At 37.0% G+C, this 25,679-nt stretch overlaps 1 protein-coding gene across 1 annotated transcript in view; it reads right to left on the minus strand.

Moving 5' to 3' along the window:
- LOC145998295 (retinal homeobox protein Rx-like) overlaps positions 1–25,679 on the minus strand; it is a 44,331-nt gene that overhangs the window by 7,623 nt on the left and 11,029 nt on the right. Inside the window, exons 2-4 of the mRNA XM_083134698.1 lie at positions 25,259–25,397; positions 14,369–14,492; positions 2,153–2,285 (exon numbers count right to left, since the gene is read on the minus strand). Coding sequence (XP_082990824.1) covers positions 2,153–2,285; positions 14,369–14,492; positions 25,259–25,397 — 396 coding nt within the window. The remainder of the gene's footprint in view (positions 1–2,152; positions 2,286–14,368; positions 14,493–25,258; positions 25,398–25,679) is intronic.

The following is a 25,679-nucleotide window of genomic DNA, read 5'->3' on the forward strand; positions in this document are numbered from 1 at the left end:
AATGGTGCAGTGGTAGCGTCGTCGCCTTGTAATCAAGGGGTCCTGGGTTCAATACCCAGTGGAGGCACATAGTAGTTTGGATCCCAGTTTAAACTGTAGGTCCAGTCCCGATTAGCCTTACTGTGCAAAAAGTGGACTTGAAGCACCAAATCAATCAATCAATTAAGGTTGGTTCAGTCGCTCAGTTGGTAAAGCCCTGATTCGGGTCCTGTCTACATATGCAAAATCTTGCTTTCTCTTCTGGGCATTCATAACATTTTCGGCTTGTACTAAATGCACAAAAAACAAAATACCTAAGATATGCGAGAGGTAGACGATCATATAGAACGGACAAAATCCTTTAAATACCTAGGATCAACAGTGAATTGATATAACACAACAGAAGAAGAAATCAAAGAGAGAATTGTGTACGGAAACAAATCTTTTTATGCCATTTTGGAGCTATTCAAAAAATATGGCTTGGGCATGTTCATAGAATGCCAGAGGAAAGGCTAGTTAAAGAGATATACAAATCCCAGTAGGAACAAGAGCAGAAGGCAGACCAAAAAACAGATGGATAGATGATGTTATTAAGGATCTGAAAGATGAAGATCAACGAATGGTCAAAGTGCATCCAGGACAGAAAAAATGGAGAGAAATTGTTGAGAAGGTCAAAACTTTCAGTGTATGAATTTGTAGTGCCTTATGAAGAAGAAGAAGAATTAAGGTTGCAGAATGTATTGCAAATGTCACAGGTTCAAGTCTCATCATCAAACAGTCTTCAAAGTTGCTGCACAATTTTTCTCAGATTGAACAATATTGAAAACTCACAAATTACATTCATTCTTTAATAGTGCTAGATTATTTATGTCATTTTTTTTTTCAAATTGTAGATGCCCAGGAAATGTAGTAGTTGCATGAGTGTAAAAGTTTACAAGGTTGGCGATTCCATGGGAAACCCTGGCAGCAGTGGAAAGGTTAACATTGTAGTACTTAGCTTGACTTTGCCTGTCCACTGTATATACAGTGCTTTTCATGGTCAACTCATCGTGGAGCGGCAGCTAATGTGCCAGGCAGTGAGAGCACGTCTGCAAGCAAACTGCATGCAACATCCATGTAACTGGAACTCTAGGTGTGTATCTTGTTATAAGAGGTGTTGAAAATGATGTCTTCCTGCATCCACACATTTACAGCATCTTTTTAGGAAATTTTCACTCACACGTATCAGTTCATACCTCTTCTGAAATTACTTCAATTTGTCTGTTGATGTTTGCTTTCAGTTGTTCTAATGTATGGCTTCAGGTTTAAAAGCTTGGTAGCTCACCACGCAGACGTCATGGAAATGTATGTTTCTATTGTGAGGTGCTGGAGGGATTTTGAGGAGTATGTTCCAATCATGTCCCAATGTTGTCTGATTTCTCCTCAGTAAGCACACGCCGTTTCATTCCTTGCTTCTTATAAAGAACAGACCCTGTTTTCCTAAATTTGTTCACAAGTATCCAAACACTCTACCTGTGTGGAACAGGAACATCTGGGAATTCTGCTGCAATTCCTTACAAGAATTCGTAATTACATAAGAGTCGTACATAAATATTCGTTGTTTTAAATTGTACGTATAGTGTGGCATTATTCGACTGCAGAAAAGCACCAGCAATGTGTAAACTGAAACAAAACATTCTAAAACACTTATTAACAAACATGTGCAAACTGGATACCAGCTATCTGGATACTGACACACTGATGCATCCAGTGCCAAGGTCAACATACAGCTGTGGATCTAAATGCTGGCAGACGTGCTCTCACTGCCTGACGCACTAGCTGCCGCTCCAAGGATTACTTGACCATGGAAACCACTCTATAATAATAATAATAATAATAATTATTATTATTATTATTAAGATAATATTTACAGAAATTTACTTGGGTAGGATAGGGACAGATTGGTAGTGTTATGTTGCAGGTATAAATATTCATGTTTGAATGTGCCAAACAGATTTGGCACATACCGGAGATGTACTGCATAGAAATTTAGTCAAAAATGTAAAATTAGGTTAATTCAGGCTGGCTTGGTATCTTAGTAGAACAATGGGATATGGTATGCCAGAGACGTGGGTTTGAGTCCTGGCCAAGCCTGCTTTTTTGCTGAAATAGAATTAATTTCATTTTCATTTACCTGGAATGGAAACCACTCTCTGGATAAGAGGGGAAGATCCTTGCACAATTCCTCCTTGCTGTTGCTGATGCTGCTGTTTCACAGCCATCTTCTCCTGTTTCCTCCATTTTGCCCTCCTGTTTTGGAACCATACCTACAGAAGAAAAAAAATTAAGATTGTAATTTGAAATTTTCAAAGTAGCACACCAGTCATAGTTTTTACTTGTAGGTCTCTAAGCATTTACAGGAAACATAAACAAAGTGTTAGTGAAATACTTGGGTAAACATGAGAACAAATGCCCAATCTCTGAATATTTTTACAAAAAAAGTTATGTATTTTTTCAGATAATTTCTGCATTATCTCTACCTAAACTTTGAAGTTGGGTTCCTAACCAATAAAATAGTTGTCCTCCCCACAAATTGAATCTGTGGATCCAGATGGCAATAGCATAATGTCATGCTAGAAGGGACAAAAAATAGCAAATACTCACATGACTCTTTGTGATTCGCTATTCAGATATGTTTAGTCTCCCTTGGCCCTTTTATGTGAAGATAAGAAACTTCAGAGAGTAAACTTGGGGAGAGTAAATTAACCTTTAGAGGCCGGAGCCTCATGCACGTAGATATTCTCTCTGACTGGGACTTTTCAAGTACATGCTTTTCAAACTTGCCACAATGCACAAAAAGAACATCCTCTTAGGCATCCAATAAATGTTATTACATTGGCCAACACACATTTTGGTGCCTCAAATACAAGGTAACCAAAAAAGTTCTTGTCGTTTTTGACGTCCCATTAATCATGCGCACACAGGGAGGAAACTAAATGACGCATGTGCCTGCCAAGTGATCGGGAGTTAGTCTAACCATCGACTGTCAGTAATACAGGCACGTTGCGCACACGCAGCAGTCATAGCTCGTCCAGTGTCAAAGAGGAATGGAGGTATCGAAGCAGCTTGTTTGCGTGTGTTTGTTGTATGACTTTAAAGTGGGCCTGTCAGCTGCCGCATCAAGTCGCCGCATTTGCCAGGCATTTGGGGAGAATGCCGTGAATGAACGCACTGCCAGGCATTGGTTCCAGAAATTCCGTTCGGGAGATGTGAGCCTTTCGGATGAACCTTGCAGTGGACGACCACATGTGTTGGATAACGAGGCCCTGAAAGCAGCCATCGAGGAGGACAGTGGTCTAACTTGCAGAAAGGTTCCATGTTTCCGCTGAAACAGTCAGACTGCACCTGCATGGGATAGGGAAGTCATACAAGTTAAGAAAGTGGGTACCCCACACATTGTCGGCAGCCAACAAGGAACAACAAGTTACAGCCTGTGTGTCCTTGCTCACTCGGCACCTGAACACATCCATATTTGATCGCTTGCTCACTGGTGATGAAAAGTGGGTCCTCTATGACACTCCCAAGCGTACCAGATGTTGGTTGTCGCCACGTGACCCTGTTCCTCACACCTCAAGACCACCTCTGCGCCCACGAAAGGTTATGCTCTCTGTATGGTGGAATTGTCGGCAAGTGGTGCATTACGAGCTCCTTCCATCTGGTCAGACCATCACTGCTGATCTCTACTCTCAGCAGTTGCAAAGGGTGCACCGTGCATTGTGGCAGAAGGAGCCGGCATTGGTGAATCGCAAGGGTGTGCTGTTCCTGCACGACAATGCCAAGCCACATGTGGCAAAGGGGACCCGGGAGACCCTTCAGCAACTTGGCTGGGAGACACTGTGCCATCCATCATATTCACCGGACCTTGCACCAACAGTTTTCCACCTGTTTCATTCCCTCGACAACCACCTCCGTGGGAGATCCTTTGCAAATGGAACGCACTCACGGACTTCTTTGCATCCAAGCCCACCGAGTTTTATCCGCAGGGTATTGTGCAGCTGCAGGAACATTGGCAAAAGGTATTGGATGCTGATGGAGATTACTTCGAAACCTAAAGGTACGTACTGTCCACTGTATTGCTCTTTGTTAACACTGCTCTAGAACGGCAAGAACTTTTTTGGTTCCCTTGTATTAAACCTGTTTCTGGATATATTTGACCTGCTGTTTCTATAAATGGCACCAGTTTTCCCAGCGATGTGTGGTGATGTCGACACTTGGGGTAGCAGTCAGTGAAGTGCCCAAGGGGGCTTGGTGTGAGTCATAACCCCCCCCCTTTTTTAGGGTCTAATATTCCTAAAAAAAGAACGTCAAAGAGGAAAAGATTGTGAAATGAGGAATGACTACGAAAACAAGTACACGAAACTCCCAGCCCTTTTCGAAAATCAAAAACGATTTGATTTGACTACTAAGCCAGAGATCCTTGGTTTGAATCTAGACTTGACCGTGCATGTTCTTTGTGTGTGTCCCTTCATCAATTTTATCATATCATCTCCATGATTAGCCAAAAGTGGCGGGAAAGCAAAGTAATATAAACCAAATCAAAACAATCAATCAATGATTTGATTTGATTTTTGTTACTTAGCGTCGCTATTTTGTCACATTGGTTAATCGTGAAGATGATACAATAAAATTAATGAAGGGACACACTCAAAGAGCACCCATGCCCAGGTTGGGGTTTGAACTCGGAACTCCTTATGTCGTAAGACACTGTGGTAACCACTCCCTCATGGTTGGTTGATTTGTTGTTTTAAGTCCACTTTATGCACGGAAAGGCCAATCGGGTTTGGACCTACAGTTTAAAGTGGGATCTGAACCACTATGTGCCTCCACCGGGTACCGATCCTGGACCACTTGCTCCCCTATGGAGGTCAGCCGACAACAAAGATGAGAGGAAAGCGCTAACCATTTGGATACATGGGTATCAGTAAAGCAAACTGCATTTTTCTTCGAAGGTAATTTTCAATTGGATTTTTGAAACACCATTGCTGTACATGATTAATGTTTTTTCAAAAATTTTACATTTCTTGATTTCCCTAATTTCTCCATCTCATGTTCTCGTTACTGAAGGATCTGGGCTTGAGCCCTGGCCTGTGCATCTATCCACCCTTCACCCATTTTGGGGTCCCGGGTTCGAATCCTGGCCTGGGCATGGATTATTGTTTGTCCATTCATCAATTTCATCATATCATCACTCATCCCCATCTTTGTAATTAGCCAAAAGTAGCACAAAAAGCGAAGAAAAATAAAGCAAATCAATAACAATAACCTTCACCCTTTTAATTTAATAATGTTAATTGTCTTAGCAGAAGTTAGGTAAAGTAATGGAAGAGCAACGCTAAAAAAAAATACAAATAATTTTCTCCCAATGCATATGCAGGGGGCACTTTGTTTTCAGCAAAGATTGGCAGCAAATCATTTTCTCTCATTTGATAAAATGAAATGTTCATTTCCGGTTGAAGTACTACTTCCTTTTTCTTTGATCTGGAGGCAAGTAATTCCAAAGACTCCTTGGAAAGATGTAAGTCCCTGATCAGGTCACTCAATTCATTCTGGGCAAGACGTTCACTATGTGAAGTTGTTTGGAAATCACTGTCATTGTCCAAACTTTCTTTAACTTGTCCACTATCAGACATGCAAGACTCTTCCTCTGAGACCAGTGGTAGTGCACGGAAAGGTGAAATGGGTACAAGATCTGAGCAGTGGCATCACGTGCGGTTCACATACGGGTGTTCACAATAAAATTTTTATACTGAATGGAGATTTACTCCTCTCCCCTTGTAACTTCATATTCAATTGAAAAAGTAAGAATAGCAGTTCAACTGATTTTCAACTATTTCCCACAAAAATAACGCTATATTTGAAGTAATACAAGATTTTTTATTCAAGTAACACTCTTTTAATTACGCAATTTACAATTAGTAATGGCTAGTGCAAACAAATTAGTAGCCAGGCAGGGGCCAGGGGGGCTGAGCCCCCTGGAACTACCATTAGCCCCCTCCCCCCCTTGCACTGAGGTCAGCCCACTTGACATTAGGTAAAACTATTGTGTGTAATTTGTTTGTCGTGAAGAGTGAATATGTAGACAGCCGATATTATTTTGCTCACAACTTTGGTGAAGGATAAATTCAGGGAGCATGAACAACAGCTATTACATTCGTTCAACTTATTTATAAGAAGTCTAGTAGCGGCAAGTATTTAGGAGATTCTCTTCTCTAGACTTCAGAAATTTCCTTTACAGGGGAGCTTCTTTATCTGTACCTTTGTTGCCCCTGTTGCAACCTCCCATTTATACAGAAATCTGTGACTTTTATGTCATTATGCAAATTCCCTCCGCATCTTCATCAAAGGCTAACAGCTCCGAAGTTTCGGGAACGAAGGGGAGTTTTATTGTTTCTGCCGGGGAGTGGAATGTAAGCTAGGCACTATGATTGAATATTGCCCCTTTTTTGTTGTGTGATATCTGTATCATCAAACGTAGTATGGAGTGTGTAGTAAGGGATGATTTCAGTAGCACCCAATTAACACTTCAAGTGATATTTTAAAAGATATAGAAAAATGTACAAGGGTCGTTCAAGGTTGACCGGGATTTTCGTACGTAAAAAATCGATGAATAGCCGGATCATGATGAAACGTGCGGGTGACGTAATGTATTCCTTCGCGAGTAACTAGCGGCTGGCATGACGTATTTCGCGCATGCGCAGCAGTTGCAGTGAACATGGCGGCAAGCAGTGTGTCTGTGGCTGTGGAGTAGTGGTGTGTAATCAAATTTCTCGTGAAGGAGAAAGTGAAACCAGCTGAGATTTTCAGACGATTGCAAGCACAGTATGGTGAACAAACGATGTCGCGGACAAGTGTGTACGAATGGTGTGAGCAGTTTCGCGAAGGACGGGAGTTGGTGACAAATGAAGCGCATGGACACATTCGCCCGACTGCAGTCACACCAGTGAATATCGCACGTGTTGAGCAAATGATTCTTGAGAACCGGCGAGTAACAGTGCCGAGGTGAATATCAGTGTCGGATGTGTTGAGACAATCATTCACGACCACTTACGCTTCCGCAAAATCTGTGCAAGGTGGGTTCCCCGCCAGCTGACATTCGATCAGAAGTGGACACGCAGGACGGTTTGCGAACAGCTTCTGAATCGGTTTCGAGCAGAAGGTGATGAATTGTTGCAATCCATCATCACGTGTGATGAAACATGGTTGCACAATTCAACCCCAGAGACCAAAAGACGGAGCATGGAGTGGCGGCATAAAGGTTCCCCGCCCCCCAAGAAAAGCAAAATGCAGCCGTCCGCTGGAAAGATCATGGCAAGTGTCTTCTGGGACATGAAGGGCGTTATCCATGTGGATTTTCTGGACAAACGGAGCACGATTAATGCCCAGTATTACTCCACATTGTTGAGTGGTGCTGTACGAAAGTCCATTCGCAAGAAAAGACCTGGGATGGTGTCTGGAAATGTCATTCTTCTCCATGACAATGCCCGCCCTCACACGGCCAATGTGACAACAACAACTCTGGCCGACATGCGCTGGGAAGTTCTGCCCCATCTCCCCTACAGTCCGGATTTAGCCCCCAGTGATTATCATTTGTTTGCACCCCTTAAAGACCATCTGGGAGGGAAGAAATTCACGACAGACGAAGCACTGCGGAGCGATGTCCTCCAGTGGCTACGACAACAACCAAGTTCTTTCTACGCCAAAGGAATTCGGGAGCTGCCAGAACGATGGCAACGGTGCCTCGGCGCGCACGGAGAATACTTTGAAAAACTGACATAGTTTGGTGTTTCTTCTGCTACCTATTTCCTCTGCAGAAATAAAAGTCCCGGTCAACCTTGAACGACCCTTGTAGTATTTGTGTGATATTTCTAAACTTTATGTAACTTAATGACCCCCCTCCCCCCACACACACATAATTTACTTTAATTTAACACAGTTATACTTTTGAAAAATGGAGTTGATTTACAAAGCCCCCCCCTCATAACCTGTGAGCCCCCCTGGAGATCAATTCCGGCTACGGGCCTGCATGCAATCTCAGGTATGTACAATGCAAGGCTACCATACTTCGCAATGTACTTTCTATTACACCGACCATATGTTAACCAACGACATTCATTCAGCATTGATAGCACGTGCATCGTTAGCGGGACAGAGGGGAGGATGCGTCCAGTCCAGAAAAAAATATTTTGTGTATGTAAGATATTTGGGTATTATACAGAATGCCCTCGCCCCGCCCACAATAACTCGGTTGGGATGCTTATGATTGAAGTTTGGGAGAACTTACCTCTTGTACAATGCAGAGGTCTGGCTGGTGAGGGCCCATCCTTTTTACTTCCGTTTGTTCTGCTTTGTTCATTCGCGAAAATGAAGTTTCTTTCAAACTCCTAACAGTATTCATAGTGTACAAAACACAACACTACACTACACACACACATGCACGTCTGAAAGCCAATGCACATAAATTCACGGTGAATTATTCACCCAACCGCTTGTCAATAGATATCGCGCTCTCAACAGTCGACACCACTCTAACCGCGTTTTGCCGGTTGCCGTCAAAGAGCATAGGCTTTTTTATTGCCCCGCAAAACGAACGGAACTTGACCTTTCCAAAAATAACGTAGCCGCTTTGCAGTTCTCCTACAGCAACAGTGTTGCCAACAATTGAAACGCAGAAGTTGCTAAATCTTCAAAATGCGCTAAAAGTAACTGAATAAAATATACAGGTGAAAAATGCAAAATATATTTTCAAAAAGTGCTGTAAAGAACAACTTACATCAGGTTTATTCCAACCAATAAATTAAATTTCAATGTTAGTGCGCTTATATGTAGATTAAAAAATAACTTAATTTCAAATGAGATAATTTTATGCATTTTTCTTTTTAACTTTCTAACTTCAAAGAAGAAAATAATATGTGTAGCAAAAATGCATTTCTAGTATTCTGAAAGTTATATTTTGTTCTTCACAATAAGCATATTCTAATAACGTAGAGAATAGTAAAAATAATTTACTAACATCAATTGATAACTGTTTTCGGTAACAGCTATTTAGGCCTAGGACTCCATACTATTCTGAGTATAGTTACCAGAAAAATGCGCGTTCAATTGATGTAAATATAATCTGCACTTTCCTTTGCAATTTAAGTTGTTGAGAGTTTTTTTTTTTTTTGCATTAAAAACGTCGATTACTAAAAAAAGTTGCATAGTCTGAATGGCTCTTAGACGCATATGCGCAAGTCATATAACCTTGAAAGATACGTAACTCCTGCAGACTAGTTTCTAAAGAAAAGTCCCTCATCTATTCCGTGAACTTTAGCGCCCACTGGGATTTAAAATCTGCCAGGTTTAGCGATTTCTCACTAAAGTTTGCAACTATTTAGTGCAGACCGTCTCGAGCACAGAGTCCGCCTAAACATGCCTTGTATATGCTGCACTCTGGTGCCGAATGCAAGAAGTATTGCCGCTTGAATCAGGGCTCCCAGCACCATATGTTCGCACAGCCCAGTGAACATTTTCGCGGTATAGTGGCCAACAGTCCCTTAGCTGTCAGTTTGATGCGACACGCACAACAATTGTGTTCAACGCAATCTGTGGAACACTGTGGGAGTCAGTGTTACCAACTATCTAAAAAAGTTATCAGACGTGAAAGACGTCAACTCCGAATAAATTGTGTGTATATATTCGAACATCAAAGAAGTATTTTTTTCGAATAAATATGTGTGTTTGTGTGCATTTAATATGTACATAATTTAAAACATTTATATGAGTGTTCACGTGCTCATGCGAACATTATCACGTGACACGCCTGGATCTGAGTGTGGAACAGGTCTCCTCGCTGAAGGTAGATTAGGGTAAGACGACTACTTGTCACGATTATTTCGATTGATGCCTATGATATTAACAATACAAAAATAACAGTCTTCGAAGTAGTTTTTTGGTTCCCTACAAGCTATTGCTACTCAAAATTTCAGGGAGCTTCTCTTTCCATTTGTCCAGTGCCGCAAATGCTCTGTAGACCGGTGCAAGAGCAGACTAAAATTTTATACATTCATATCTATCATATCATATCCATATCTAGAGCTGATGCAGTCTATCACAGCTGGAATTTTCTATTGGTTCCAATTGGATTGAATTGGTTTCAATCGGTTTCAATTGGAATGAATCGGATTCTATCGGTAGCCTATCAGAACGTGTTGGTTTCAACCGGAATCTCAATTGGTGAATTGTATCCAATTGTAAGTTTGTATATAGTGTAGAATAAATATGTTATAAATTAATTTATTGACTCAAAGCATGGGTAGTTTAATGCTTGGCACCACATTTCCTGTGATTTAGAAGTTCATCGGAAAAACAGCACATTTGAACTGAATTTCTTCTGAATTCTAATGCATACTACTGAAGTCAGATTTATCTTAATAAATACCCCAGAAGAACCAACTCAACCTTAAAGTAGCTAGTAGTTGGAATATAAATGTTCATAGTAGTTCCTATTTTTTGCAATATGGAATTTCCATGGTTATTCTTGTATGTATGTAATGCAATTGGAAAATGAGCAATCTTTTGATCAGATAAGTCGATCTCCACAGTGTTTTGTTTGTTTATCACTTCTTCAAGTGTTGTGGGTCAGATTCTTTGTTTAACCTAATTTATTACTGTTTTTGCAAGTATAAAGGAATAACAACAAGTCAATTTATGACTGAAGCAGCATGTTTTTTTTTTAATTTTCTATAAGTGTGTTAAACACAATTAAGCTACAAAGTTAAAAATATGTTCATATATTTGGAAAAAAATTGTATGTGAAAGTTTCTTCTAAGTTACAAATTCCACATGCTTTACCACAGATTTACTTTAGTTTTTTTATATGATTTGTCCATTGCATTTACAGATTCATAGATGAGAATTGTTAATATGCAATATATTGAAAACAATAAAATACTTTCCAATAGAAACCAATTCATTACAATTAACCAATTGGTTCCAATTGGCCAATGAGTTTTGATTGACCAATTGGTTCCGATTGACCAATTGGTTCCGATAGACCAATCGGTTCCGATAGAGTGTCTAAAAACTCATATTGGCTATCAGAACCAATTGGACAAATTTCCAGCTGGGATCTAATGCAATTTTTTGAATCAGCTCCTCCAAAAACCCCAGGAACAGGCCTGTACAGTGATTAGTGTAGCCATATGTTAGGGCTACCATATTTTGAAATGCTAAAAATAGGACATTTTCTTCGAAAGCCACACCCCATCAATTTATTCACAAACACGAAAACATTACATAAATCACGCAATTTATCACCATTAAATAAAATTACTTTATTTTATTTTCATGTTCATTGCCAGGTTTCGTGAAAAACTGAGTCAGTTTTGTAGATGAAGCTTCACCTCTGACGGCTCTTTTGTGCTTTTCGCACTCCACGTGTGCTTGCAAGTCTAGCCCTCCTTTGGTTGCCACAGACACATATGTACCAGGTTTACAAATCATACACTCGCCTTCAAAATCGTCTCTACAACGTCTAATACATGAATACTTTTCTTGTAACTCATTAGTAAACTTGCACTTTCATTTAGGCATATTAGTAGCTTACACCATGTTCGCAAACTCTAATTTCCACTTCGAAACACGAACAAACGAATGATGTGGAAATCACATCGACCGGAACTTGAAACTGTAACAACAAACGACTAACACTTAGTGCATCGTCCAGTACTGCCAACATCAGACGTTTAATGATTCGAAAAGTTGTAACTTCGTGATCTCTGACCTATGATGATTGGATAAAAGTAAAAACCCGGACATTTTAACAGAAAGTAAAAACCTGCCAGGACGCAAATTTCAGGGTCCGAAAAGAGGACATGTTTGGGAAAACCAGGACGTATGGTAGCCCTACCATATATACATTGTCAGACTTCAAGATCTGCATTCCGAAAACACTTAATCCACTGAAATTCACATCTAATAGAGGTCTCTGGAAGAAGAAATGTCACATGGGAATAATTGATCTTGCATTATGAACAGTCCTAACGTGGGACTATGTCTTGTGACCCTTATAGAAGTATCTAGGTAGAAATAAGTTTTCAAACATGTAGTAGACAATAGCAGATTCTCAACATGGTTGTATAAATCCTTGGCCTCTTGGTGGAGGAAGCTATGCAGATTAGGTGATGAAATCATATTCACTTAGCTTCAACATGAGCCCTATCACATCACTATGATAGTGTTACCAAATTTATTGGTTTAATAGAAGATGTGGACCAAAGATGCACACAAACCAGAATTGTGCATTAGTTGATGATATAGCCATTACAGGAAGACCAAAGAAAATGGTTATACAAATATATCAACAATTGAATTGGTCACATGAATAATGTTGTATCCAAGAAAACAATAAATGCCACAGAAACAGTACAACATTCAGTCATGTTGCTTCTCTTATACATTATTTCTCAAATAGGAGGAAGGTGTCACTACTACATCAGGGTGGCTCCTCACTGGGAATTCTTTGAATTCCAGGATTTATGTGTGAATTATTGGCTCCGAATGCATGCATTCTGCATGAATTTTTCTCCGTAGACGTGAAAAATTGCAACTTTTTCAAATCCCATTCAATTTATACACATTTATAAATGCTCTGATGCAAGTTCTTCACAGTTTAGCTTTTATATTTATTGATGAAGGAAAAGAAAGCTCCGTTGAAAATAAATAAAAAATAAATAATTCTCTCAACCTGTTTCCTTTGTTAGTGTCCTTTTCAAATAATCTACCTGACGGATGAAAGATTATAGTAATATATCTTGAAGTTGATTTGGTAAATTTTAGTTTAAAATTCTTATACAATTAACAATTTTTCGTAGATTAATATATACTGTAACACTTGTGACTTGTATTTCTAGATGTATTTCGAGTTCGAATATGTGAAATGACAAATGTAAACTCCGAACCTTAAATTAAATATTTTAAATATATGCACCATTTAATTGAATTGAATTAAAATCTTTGGATACATTGAAATCACAAGGATTCTTTATATTGCTAATATATTTGTGGTGGGGGGTGAGAGGTTGAAATAGAGAAAACATCTGCTTGTACCCTTGAATTTTTGGAAAGTTCGCCTTGAAAACCGGGAATTATACTCGAATTTTATCATGGTCCTAGAGTGGCCACACTGCATATCTCAAAGTCAAAAACCAATTTTCTTCCAACTTGACATCTCTGTCTCCAAAACTGTTGGTTACAACATTGTTTGTGTGACGCATTCAATTAGAGGGATGAGCAGAAATAACTAATTGTAAATGAAAAGAAAACTAGATACATGATTATGTCAGCATCAGAAGTTAGAAGACAGCAAGAGAATTTCAACGTAGGAAAATAAAGCAGTTTAAAATACTTGGGAAGCTTTGTCAACAGCAAAGCTCAAATTAATACAACATTATAGAAAGAATACAAGCAGGAATGAAAGCCTGCTTTGCTAACTTAAATATACACCAGTAGATGGCATTGTATGTTAGGATGCAAGCTGTTATCGTTGGAAGGTGTTAGTGCACTGTGTGTATGCACTGAAGCAAATTTATTATGTATGGTTGTTACATGGATTCCTTTAAACAGGTCTAGTGAGCAGTTGTTCAGCTTTGACAGAAGATGGTGTTAGTGGAGCTGAAATTTATTGTCATAAGAAGGATGTGTATGGGAATGAGTGTCTTCTGTCATTGTGTACAATGTTCAAATGGTGTATTGAAATTTGTAAAGAAAATGTGATAACCCAGGACATTCTGAGACCTATGGAGCAATTATGGCAAATAATGGATTATGATGGAGATTACACTATAATGACATTTTCAATCTATTAATAAAGGGAGAAACTGTCATATAATTTGTAAAACCTAGGAAATTTCTATGGCTGGGCTATATTAAATAAATGGATGAATCTGTAATGCATTAAAGTACACTGAAAGCAAAAATATATTCATCTAGGAGAAGAAGGAAACCAAGAGTAAGATGACTGGACAACATACTGAAGATAATGAAAGTGGGAGTGGGAAATTATGAGACATAGAATGGTGGAAGACCAAGGGTCAACTAAGGCTGTAGCACCAAATGGTAGGAGGTAGGCATTTAATAATTATTAGTCTGTCTTTGTAATCGAGTATAATAGAAATAGTAATGATTGCCACCTTGGTCATCATTTTGCCACTGAAGGTTCAGAGTTTGAGTCTTCGCCTAGGCATGAGTGTTCGTTTATGAATGTCCTATTCATCAATTTCATCTAATCATCATCCACTCTCATTGCCATGCTTGGCCTAAAGAGGCAGGAATCAACATAAGATAATAAAAATACAGAAAGAATCATTGTAACCTGCACACGTGCTTCAGTCAGATCAATTCTCATTGCAAGCTCTTCTCTGAAGAACACATCTGGATAGTGAGTCTTTTGAAATGCTCGTTCAAGTTCCTCAAGCTGGTAGTTGGTAAATGTTGTTCTGTAAGAAAACAAACAGGATGAGAAAATTTTCAAAATGATATACCATAGGGAACAATAAAATACATATATATTTAAGATAATTATGTAGTGTAACCCTAATTTTATGTTATCATGGTAATCTGCAGATTATTGTCCCACATTATAAGTATAACAGTAAGTAAAGCATATTATATAAAACATTTACAAATGCATATCAGTAGTTGTATTGATGATATAACCAGCGCGATAAATGATGAGCCCCCCTCAAGCAGATTTGCTTACACTTAAAACAAGCTCAACATGAGCATATGAGCTTTTTGCTCAAGTGTGGAACCCTGTCTAATCCAAGATTTTTGTAAAAATGCCCTCAGGAATTTCCTGAGAAATGATGAGCCCCCTCAGAATGATTTGCCTATACTTACAAAAATTGCATCAGCCAGATTTTTGTCCATAAACTTGTCAAAAATTGATATTTTTTTGGCTACACCTGAAATTAAGCCAAAAAGCTATATACACACACACATACACACACACACCCACCCATATACACACATATTTACTTCCAGTTTAAGTTTAATTGGACCCCAGCCTCAACTTGCATATCCAATATTAAAACAATGCAATATGCAGAGACCCTCTAGAATTGCTCCGTGACTCTCTCATTTCTTATATTATATGTTTGCATGTTTCAAGTAATTCTCCTCTGTGTCAGTGTGTACAATTCCCGACACGGTAGTATTGATTTTTGCTTTGCATGTTTCTCCTCTGCGCCGGTGCTTACAGAAATTCCCGAGTATGGAAGCTTTGCGTGCAAACAATATTGCATCAGCCAGTATTGTGAGAGTGGCTGAGGAGAACAGATGTGTTTTTACAGTGCTTCTCATACTTACAGGCCTGTTTGATTTAATATGAATATTAAATATTGAACAATATTTTGCCTGATATTTGTTACATCTAGCTTGTTTGTTGTAATCCACTCTTATTTAGGGTCAGGCCTATATCTGTCCCAGCTTGTTATATAAAAATCAATACATAACACTCAGTGCCAGGTCATTGCCATTCAAGATATGCATGTCCGTGCAGGTATTTGCGGAAGGTCAGTGTGAATGAATATTTATTCTTTTTTTCCACTTGTGGGCTATTGGCTTTACAACCTGTCATAAGATAAGCATAGAGATTTGATTTGAACCCCAAGAAATTTTATATAAATACCAAAGCCAAAAATATTAACACACATACACACATACACACACATATATACACACACCAATCACACTGCTGAATCCAATTGATTAAGCATAGAATTTTGAATTGAAACCCAGGAAATTGTATATAATAAACCAACAACAAAAATGCCGAATCAAAAATATTGTAATCAATGCAATAAGAATATATTCATCCCCAATTGGGTTAAGCATCAAATGAATTGTAATCCAGATAAAAGCAGAATTATCACAAAAATATGCCCCAAATGCCATAGAGAATATAGCATTCAATACTTCACATATAAACATACAGATACTTCTTCTGCACAGTCATCAACATTTCCAAACAAAATTGATTGGAAATATTTGTGTGATTGCCCTGTATAGCTTGGATTGCAAGGCCATATTTTGTAATTTTGTAGACCAGGAACTTGACCCTGTGCACCAGAAACAGGCCATAAGATGTTTATCTACAAATTGTGCAAATATAATGGAGCATTTTACAATTTTGATAACAGAAGATAATATTGTTCCCCTATTACCCAGGCTGTGCTCAAATATTCAATATGAATACCTGATGATGTGCATGTATTTCCAGGATGACAATAAAACAATTACAGATGTGAGCAGGTGCGGGCAGCCCACTGTGCCCAATATTGAATCTGCAAAAATTTGTTGCACTGATGTGAAGAGCCTATTGAAAATTAAACTTGTTAGAATTGACAATGTTCGTATCACCGATAAGAATAATTATTATAAGATTACAGATATGTTTTCAGGTTTATTTTTTGTTTAGATTATGAAGTTGTTAGAGCATATAATCACAGAACATGTGGCAGATATTATTACAGTGATGGTCCATATGTTGCTGAGTACATATACAGGGACAAGACTGAAGTGTTTGTAACAGCAGAGCTTGAAAAATACAGAAACATAAAATCAATAAAACATCCCATACATCCAAATTGTTGCAGGTTGTCATATCTTATAGAGGTTTGTTCTGAGTACAATTATATCTTATCAATTATGAACAGCTCTGCTGCATGTTGTGATGATGAATATCTAGTCCCTAAACCTAACAGAGCTGTGCAGTGATGTTGTTATTGGGAACAGGATTCAAATCCTACACAGATTTATGGATAGGAGTGAAGAATTAATTTCTGCCATGAAATTATATCTAGATCCCTGTGCAATAATGCTGTTATTGGGAATCCTACACAGATACAGATTCTTGCTGAGCTTAATAGGTGATTGTCATGGAAGATACTCAATATTTCTGCTGTTATTAGGTAAAAAATTCAATTACACAGACACAGATATAATATCTAGATAAATAATAATGCATACAGAACTGTGGTTTCTATAAATCTATACTCAATATCCCTATACCTGACAGCTGTGCGGTGATGCTGTTATTGGGAACAAGATTCAAATCCCACACAGAAACAGATTTTTGCTGGGCTTAGAACTATTATGGATAGGTGATTGCCATGAAATAATATCCCTATACCTGACAGAGCTGTGCAGTGATGCTGTTATTGGGAACAATTTTAACAGAGCTGTGGTTTCCATAAATCTATACTCAATATCCCTATACCTGACAGAGCTGTGCAGTGATGCTGTTATTGGAACAGGATTCAAATATACAGATCCTTGCTAAACTTAGAACTATGCCATGAACAAAACTGTGCGGTGATATAATTATTGGGAACAAGCTTCAAATCCCCGCACAAATACAGATTCTTGCTGAGCTTAGAGTGAAGATACCAGTGATATAATTATTGGGAACAGGATTCAAATCATGGATAGGTGATTACCATGAAGATACTCAATATTTTTGTTATTAGGTACAAGATTCAATTATACAATTACAAAAATGTTCATTAACAGAGCTGTGCGGTGATGTTGTTATTGGGAACAGGATTCAAATCCTACACAGATACAGAGCCTTGGAATTATTATGGATAGGTGATTGCTATGAAGATAGATACTCAATATTTTTTTACATGACAGAGCTGTGCAATAATGTTATTATTGGGAATTGGAACTTAGGTACAAGATTCAATTACACAGATACAGACACGGAAATAATATCTAGATAATAATTTTTAACAGAGCTCCATAAATTTATACTCAATATCCTATACCGTGCAGTGATGCTGTTATTGGGAACAAGCTTCAAATCTCACACAGATATAGAGCTTTGGAATTATTATAGATAAGTGATTGCCATGAAGATAGATATTCAATATCCTATTAGACACAAACACAGTATCAATAAATTTATAATATCTTTATATTTAACAGAACTGTGCTGTGATGCTGTTATTGGGAACAGGATTCAAATCATAGATAGGTGATTGCCATGAGGATAGATATTAGACACAGACACAGAAATAATATTTATCAATAAATTTATAATATCCCTATACCTGACAAAACTATGCAGTGATGCTATTATTGGGAGCAAGCTTCAAATCATGGATCGGTGATTGTCATGAGGATAGATATTAGATACAGATACAGAAATAATATTTTCCATAAATCTATACTCAATATCCCTATACCTGACAGAGCTGTGCGGTGATGTTGTTATTGGGAACAGGATTCAAATCATGGATAGGTGATTGTCATGAGGATAGATATTAGACACAGACACAGAAATAATATTTTCCTTAAATCTATACTCAATATTCTTATACCTGACAGAGCTGTGCGGTGATGATGTTATTGGGAACAGGATTCAAATCATGGATAGGTGATTGTCATGAGGATAGATATTAGATACAGACACAGAAATAATATTTTCCATCAATCTATACTCAATATCCTTATACCTGACAGAACTGTGTGGTTAATATTATTAGGAACAAGCTTTAAATCTTACACAGAGCGGAATTATTATGGATAGGTGATTGCCATGAGGATAGATACTCAATATCTCTGCTGTTATTGGACACAAACACAGAGAATGAAATAATATTTAATAACATAAATCTATACTCAATATCCCTATACCTAACAGAGCTGTGTAGTGATGCTCTTATTGGGAACAGGATTCAAATCATGGATAGGTGATTGCCATGAGGATAGATATTAGATATAGAAATAATATTTATCCATAAATCTATACTCGATTTAATAGAGCTGTGTAGTGATGCTGTTATTGGGAACAGGATTCAAATCATGGATAGGTGATTGCCCTATACCTAACAAAGCTGTGCGGTGATATAATTATTGGGAACAGGATTCAAATCTTACACAGATACAGAGCGGAATTATTATGGATAGGTGATTGTCATGAAGATAGATATTAGACACAAACACAAACAGATACAGAGCCTTGCTGAGCTTGGAATTATTATAGATAGGTAATTGTCATAAAGAACACAGAGAATAAAATAATATCTAGTAAATAAATTTTTGTAAATCTATATCAATATCCTTTTGACAGAGCTGTGCGGTCATAATGTTATTGGGAACAGGATTCAAATCATGGATAAGTGATTGCCATGAAGAGGTAAATAATATTTATTCATAAATCTATACTCAATATCCCTATACCTGACAGAGCTGTACAGTGAAGCTGTTATTGAGAGGATTCAAATCCTACACAGATACAAATTCTTGCTGAGCTTAGAATTATTATAGATAGGTGTGTTATTGAGAACAGCATTCAAATCCTACACGGATGCAAATCCTTGCTGAGCTTAGAATTATTATGGATAAGTGATTGTCATGAAGATAGATATCAGATACAAATTTCATAAATCTATACTCAATATCCCTATACCTGACAGAGCTGTGTGGTGATGCTGTTATTGGGAAGAAGCTTTAATACTGAGCTTAGAATTATTATAGATAGGTGATTGCCATGAAGATAGATATTAGACACAAATTTTATAAATCTATACTCAATATCCCTATACCTGACAGAGCTGTGCGGTGATGCTGATATTGGGAACAAGCTTTAATACTGAGCTTGGAATTATTATAGACAGGCATGAAGATAGATATTAGATACAGATACAGAAAATAAAATAATATTTAGTATTAATTCTATACTTAATATCCCTATCTCTAACAATTACAAATCCCACACAGATACAGAGCCTTGCTGAGCTTGGAATTATTATGGACAGGTGATTACTATGGAAATAACATCTAATAGAGTCTTGCTGATATTTCTACAGCATGGAACTGTTATGAATCCCTAACAGAGCTGTGTTGTGTAGGTACAAATTTCACACATAGATATAGAGCCTTGTTGATATTGTTATTGTCATAATCCCTATCTCTAACAGAGCTGTGTTGTGTAGGCTGCTTTGAAAATATTATTTACCCTTGCTGATATGTTATGGATAAGATGTGAATAATACATACCCTAATAGGTACAATTTTGCTGGAACGTATGTTGAAACGTTTATAAAGGAACAATGCTCTGTCAAAAAAATATTGAGTATAAATTTATAAAAAATTTTATAAATTTATACTCAATATTTTTTTGACAGAGCATTGTATATTTACTAGATATTATTTTATTCTCTGTGTTCTTTATGACAATTACCTATCTATAATAATTCCAAGCTCAGCAAGGCTCTGTATCTGTTTGTGTTTGTGTCTAATATCTATCTTCATGACAATCACCTATCCATAATAATTCCGCTCTGTATCTGTGTAAGATTTGAATCCTGTTCCCAATAATTATATCACCGCACAGCTTTGTTAGGTATAGGGCAATCACCTATCCATGATTTGAATCCTGTTCCCAATAACAGCATCACTACACAGCTCTATTAAATCGAGTATAGATTTATGGATAAATATTATTTCTATATCTAATATCTATCCTCATGGCAATCACCTATCCATGATTTGAATCCTGTTCCCAATAAGAGCATCACTACACAGCTCTGTTAGGTATAGGGATATTGAGTATAGATTTATGTTATTAAATATTATTTCATTCTCTGTGTTTGTGTCCAATAACAGCAGAGATATTGAGTATCTATCCTCATGGCAATCACCTATCCATAATAATTCCGCTCTGTGTAAGATTTAAAGCTTGTTCCTAATAATATTAACCACACAGTTCTGTCAGGTATAAGGATATTGAGTATAGATTGATGGAAAATATTATTTCTGTGTCTGTATCTAATATCTATCCTCATGACAATCACCTATCCATGATTTGAATCCTGTTCCCAATAACATCATCACCGCACAGCTCTGTCAGGTATAAGAATATTGAGTATAGATTTAAGGAAAATATTATTTCTGTGTCTGTGTCTAATATCTATCCTCATGACAATCACCTATCCATGATTTGAATCCTGTTCCCAATAACAACATCACCGCACAGCTCTGTCAGGTATAGGGATATTGAGTATAGATTTATGGAAAATATTATTTCTGTATCTGTATCTAATATCTATCCTCATGACAATCACCGATCCATGATTTGAAGCTTGCTCCCAATAATAGCATCACTGCATAGTTTTGTCAGGTATAGGGATATTATAAATTTATTGATAAATATTATTTCTGTGTCTGTGTCTAATATCTATCCTCATGGCAATCACCTATCTATGATTTGAATCCTGTTCCCAATAACAGCATCACAGCACAGTTCTGTTAAATATAAAGATATTATAAATTTATTGATACTGTGTTTGTGTCTAATAGGATATTGAATATCTATCTTCATGGCAATCACTTATCTATAATAATTCCAAAGCTCTATATCTGTGTGAGATTTGAAGCTTGTTCCCAATAACAGCATCACTGCACGGTATAGGATATTGAGTATAAATTTATGGAGCTCTGTTAAAAATTATTATCTAGATATTATTTCCGTGTCTGTATCTGTGTAATTGAATCTTGTACCTAAGTTCCAATTCCCAATAATAACATTATTGCACAGCTCTGTCATGTAAAAAAATATTGAGTATCTATCTTCATAGCAATCACCTATCCATAATAATTCCAAGGCTCTGTATCTGTGTAGGATTTGAATCCTGTTCCCAATAACAACATCACCGCACAGCTCTGTTAATGAATATTTTTGTATCTGTATAATTGAATCTTGTACCTAATAACAAAAAATATTGAGTATCTTCATGGTAATCACCTATCCATGATTTGAATCCTGTTCCCAATAATTATATCACTGGTATCTTCACTCTAAGCTCAGCAAGAATCTGTATTTGTGCGGGGATTTGAAGCTTGTTCCCAATAATTATATCACCGCACAGTTTTGTTCATGGCATAGTTCTAAGTTTAGCAAGAATCTGTATATTTGAATCCTGTTCCAATAACAGCATCACTGCACAGCTCTGTCAGGTATAGGGATATTGAGTATAGATTTATGGAAACCACAGCTCTGTTAAAATTGTTCCCAATAACAGCATCACTGCACAGCTCTGTCAGGTATAGGGATATTATTTCATGGCAATCACCTATCCATAATAGTTCTAAGCCCAGCAAAAATCTGTTTCTGTGTGGGATTTGAATCTTGTTCCCAATAACAGCATCACCGCACAGCTGTCAGGTATAGGGATATTGAGTATAGATTTATAGAAACCACAGTTCTGTATGCATTATTATTTATCTAGATATTATATCTGTGTCTGTGTAATTGAATTTTTTACCTAATAACAGCAGAAATATTGAGTATCTTCCATGACAATCACCTATTAAGCTCAGCAAGAATCTGTATCTGTGTAGGATTCCCAATAACAGCATTATTGCACAGGGATCTAGATATAATTTCATGGCAGAAATTAATTCTTCACTCCTATCCATAAATCTGTGTAGGATTTGAATCCTGTTCCCAATAACAACATCACTGCACAGCTCTGTTAGGTTTAGGGACTAGATATTCATCATCACAACATGCAGCAGAGCTGTTCATAATTGATAAGATATAATTGTACTCAGAACAAACCTCTATAAGATATGACAACCTGCAACAATTTGGATGTATGGGATGTTTTATTGATTTTATGTTTCTGTATTTTTCAAGCTCTGCTGTTACAAACACTTCAGTCTTGTCCCTGTATATGTACTCAGCAACATATGGACCATCACTGTAATAATATCTGCCACATGTTCTGTGATTATATGCTCTAACAACTTCATAATCTAAACAAAAAATAAACCTGAAAACATATCTGTAATCTTATAATAATTATTCTTATCGGTGATACGAACATTGTCAATTCTAACAAGTTTAATTTTCAATAGGCTCTTCACATCAGTGCAACAAATTTTTGCAGATTCAATATTGGGCACAGTGGGCTGCCCGCACCTGCTCACATCTGTAATTGTTTTATTGTCATCCTGGAAATACATGCACATCATCAGGTATTCATATTGAATATTTGAGCACAGCCTGGGTAATAGGGGAACAATATTATCTTCTGTTATCAAAATTGTAAAATGCTCCATTATATTTGCACAATTTGTAGATAAACATCTTATGGCCTGTTTCTGGTGCACAGGGTCAAGTTCCTGTGAAGTATTGAATGCTATATTCTCTATGGCATTTGGGGCATATTTTTGTGATAATTCTGCTTTTATCTGGATTACAATTCATTTGATGCTTAACCCAATTGGGGATGAATATATTCTTATTGCATTGATTACAATATTTTTGATTCGGCATTTTTGTTGTTGGTTTATTATATACAATTTCCTGGGTTTCAATTCAAAATTCTATGCTTAATCAATTGGATTCAGCAGTGTGATTGGTGTGTGTATATATGTGTGTGTATGTGTGTATGTGTGTTAATATTTTTGGCTTTGGTATTTATATAAAATTTCTTGGGGTTCAAATCAAATCTCTATGCTTATCTTATGACAGGTTGTAAAGCCAATAGCCCACAAGTGGAAAAAAAGAATAAATATTCATTCACACTGACCTTCCGCAAATACCTGCACGGACATGCATATCTTGAATGGCAATGACCTGGCACTGAGTGTTATGTATTGATTTTTATATAACAAGCTGGGACAGATATAGGCCTGACCCTAAATAAGAGTGGATTACAACAAACAAGCTAGATGTAACAAATATCAGGCAAAATATTGTTCAATATTTAATATTCATATTAAATCAAACAGGCCTGTAAGTATGAGAAGCACTGTAAAAACACATCTGTTCTCCTCAGCCACTCTCACAATACTGGCTGATGCAATATTGTTTGCACGCAAAGCTTCCATACTCGGGAATTTCTGTAAGCACCGGCGCAGAGGAGAAACATGCAAAGCAAAAATCAATACTACCGTGTCGGGAATTGTACACACTGACACAGAGGAGAATTACTTGAAACATGCAAACATATAATATAAGAAATGAGAGAGTCACGGAGCAATTCTAGAGGGTCTCTGCATATTGCATTGTTTTAATATTGGATATGCAAGTTGAGGCTGGGGTCCAATTAAACTTAAACTGGAAGTAAATATGTGTGTATATGGGTGGGTGTGTGTGTGTATGTGTGTGTGTATATAGCTTTTTGGCTTAATTTCAGGTGTAGCCAAAAAAATATCAATTTTTGACAAGTTTATGGACAAAAATCTGGCTGATGCAATTTTTGTAAGTATAGGCAAATCATTCTGAGGGGGCTCATCATTTCTCAGGAAATTCCTGAGGGCATTTTTACAAAAATCTTGGATTAGACAGGGTTCCACACTTGAGCAAAAAGCTCATATGCTCATGTTGAGCTTGTTTTAAGTGTAAGCAAATCTGCTTGAGGGGGGCTCATCATTTATCGCGCTGGTTATATCATCAGTACAACTACTCATATCCTATGGATACCCAAAACTTTGACTGGAATATCCAGCCAGAAGATATCCACAAGATGTCTTCTGGATATTTGGGTGCTGTATGGGTGTCTCTAAAATATATACAGGGTACTAAAACATGTATATATTTTATGGGTAACTTTCTATACAAGATGATAAGTGATTTTTTTAACCACATTTCACTTCCTTTTGCATCTCTTTAAACCAGTCCCAGTTAAATGTAAAATATTTTTTTTTTTTGATAAAACTACCATACAGTACTTTGTGGACAAAACTCACATATTTAGCAGTTTACAAATAATATATTTTAGAACATAGACAATGTCAAAAATATTAAATTAATGTCTTCATTAAAATCAAAAGTAGTATTCCTCACACTTTCAGTCCCTACCTTTGACAACAATTTACTGAAGAAAGCTACTTATGCATTTTCTAAGGCTAAAATTTTCTACTTAAGAAAAAGATTTTCAGAATTTATTGTAATGGAATGAAATGTATTTATAGTGTTCTGGTTACTGGTACTTTGTATCTCAGACATTATTGCTTCAGAGGTATTGATGACTGTTTAATTAAATTTATGCAAATATGAAAGCCACTATGGAACATTTATGGTTGCCATTTCTAAAATATATACCTGAAATATAAAAATGTTTACTTGTATAGTTTGGAGCATAATAGTTTTAAGGTGTCAAATGGTTGAGCAACTGGCGTTAGATTTAATTTACACAAAGTTAATTTGAGTTAATTCAGAAGAGGAGAAAAAAGGACTCTTCACCTGTAACGCCTCTGTTTTCGTTTCACTGGATTTGATGAAAGTGAAGAGAAGGTGAGAGTAGAGTTTGTTGTAGAGTTTGCACCAATTCCTAGTGGTACAATACTGCTGGTACTGCTGGCAAGACCACTTTCATCATAGCCTGAAAATAGTCATAAACAGATGAATTTAAAAATAAGATATATTTTTTTTAATTTAAAAGGTGCTTGTTTTTGTGAAAGCTGACCAGAGTAAATATAATCATTAGTTTTATGTAAGAAGTCTTGGTTTTGTGTTCATTCATAATATTGAAGAACCACATATTGTTCCAATAATATATTCTTTCATTATTAAACCTTTTCATCATATCCAAAACGTTTGTTCAACTTCTTGGCATAATTACATTTTGTTCTCCTGAAATATTGTGTTCTCTACTCTTCTTGCA

Source organism: Lepisma saccharinum, chromosome 14 (genome assembly GCF_977018435.1).
Source record: "Lepisma saccharinum chromosome 14, izLepSacc3.1, whole genome shotgun sequence".
Taxonomy (NCBI): domain Eukaryota; kingdom Metazoa; phylum Arthropoda; class Insecta; order Zygentoma; family Lepismatidae; genus Lepisma; species Lepisma saccharinum.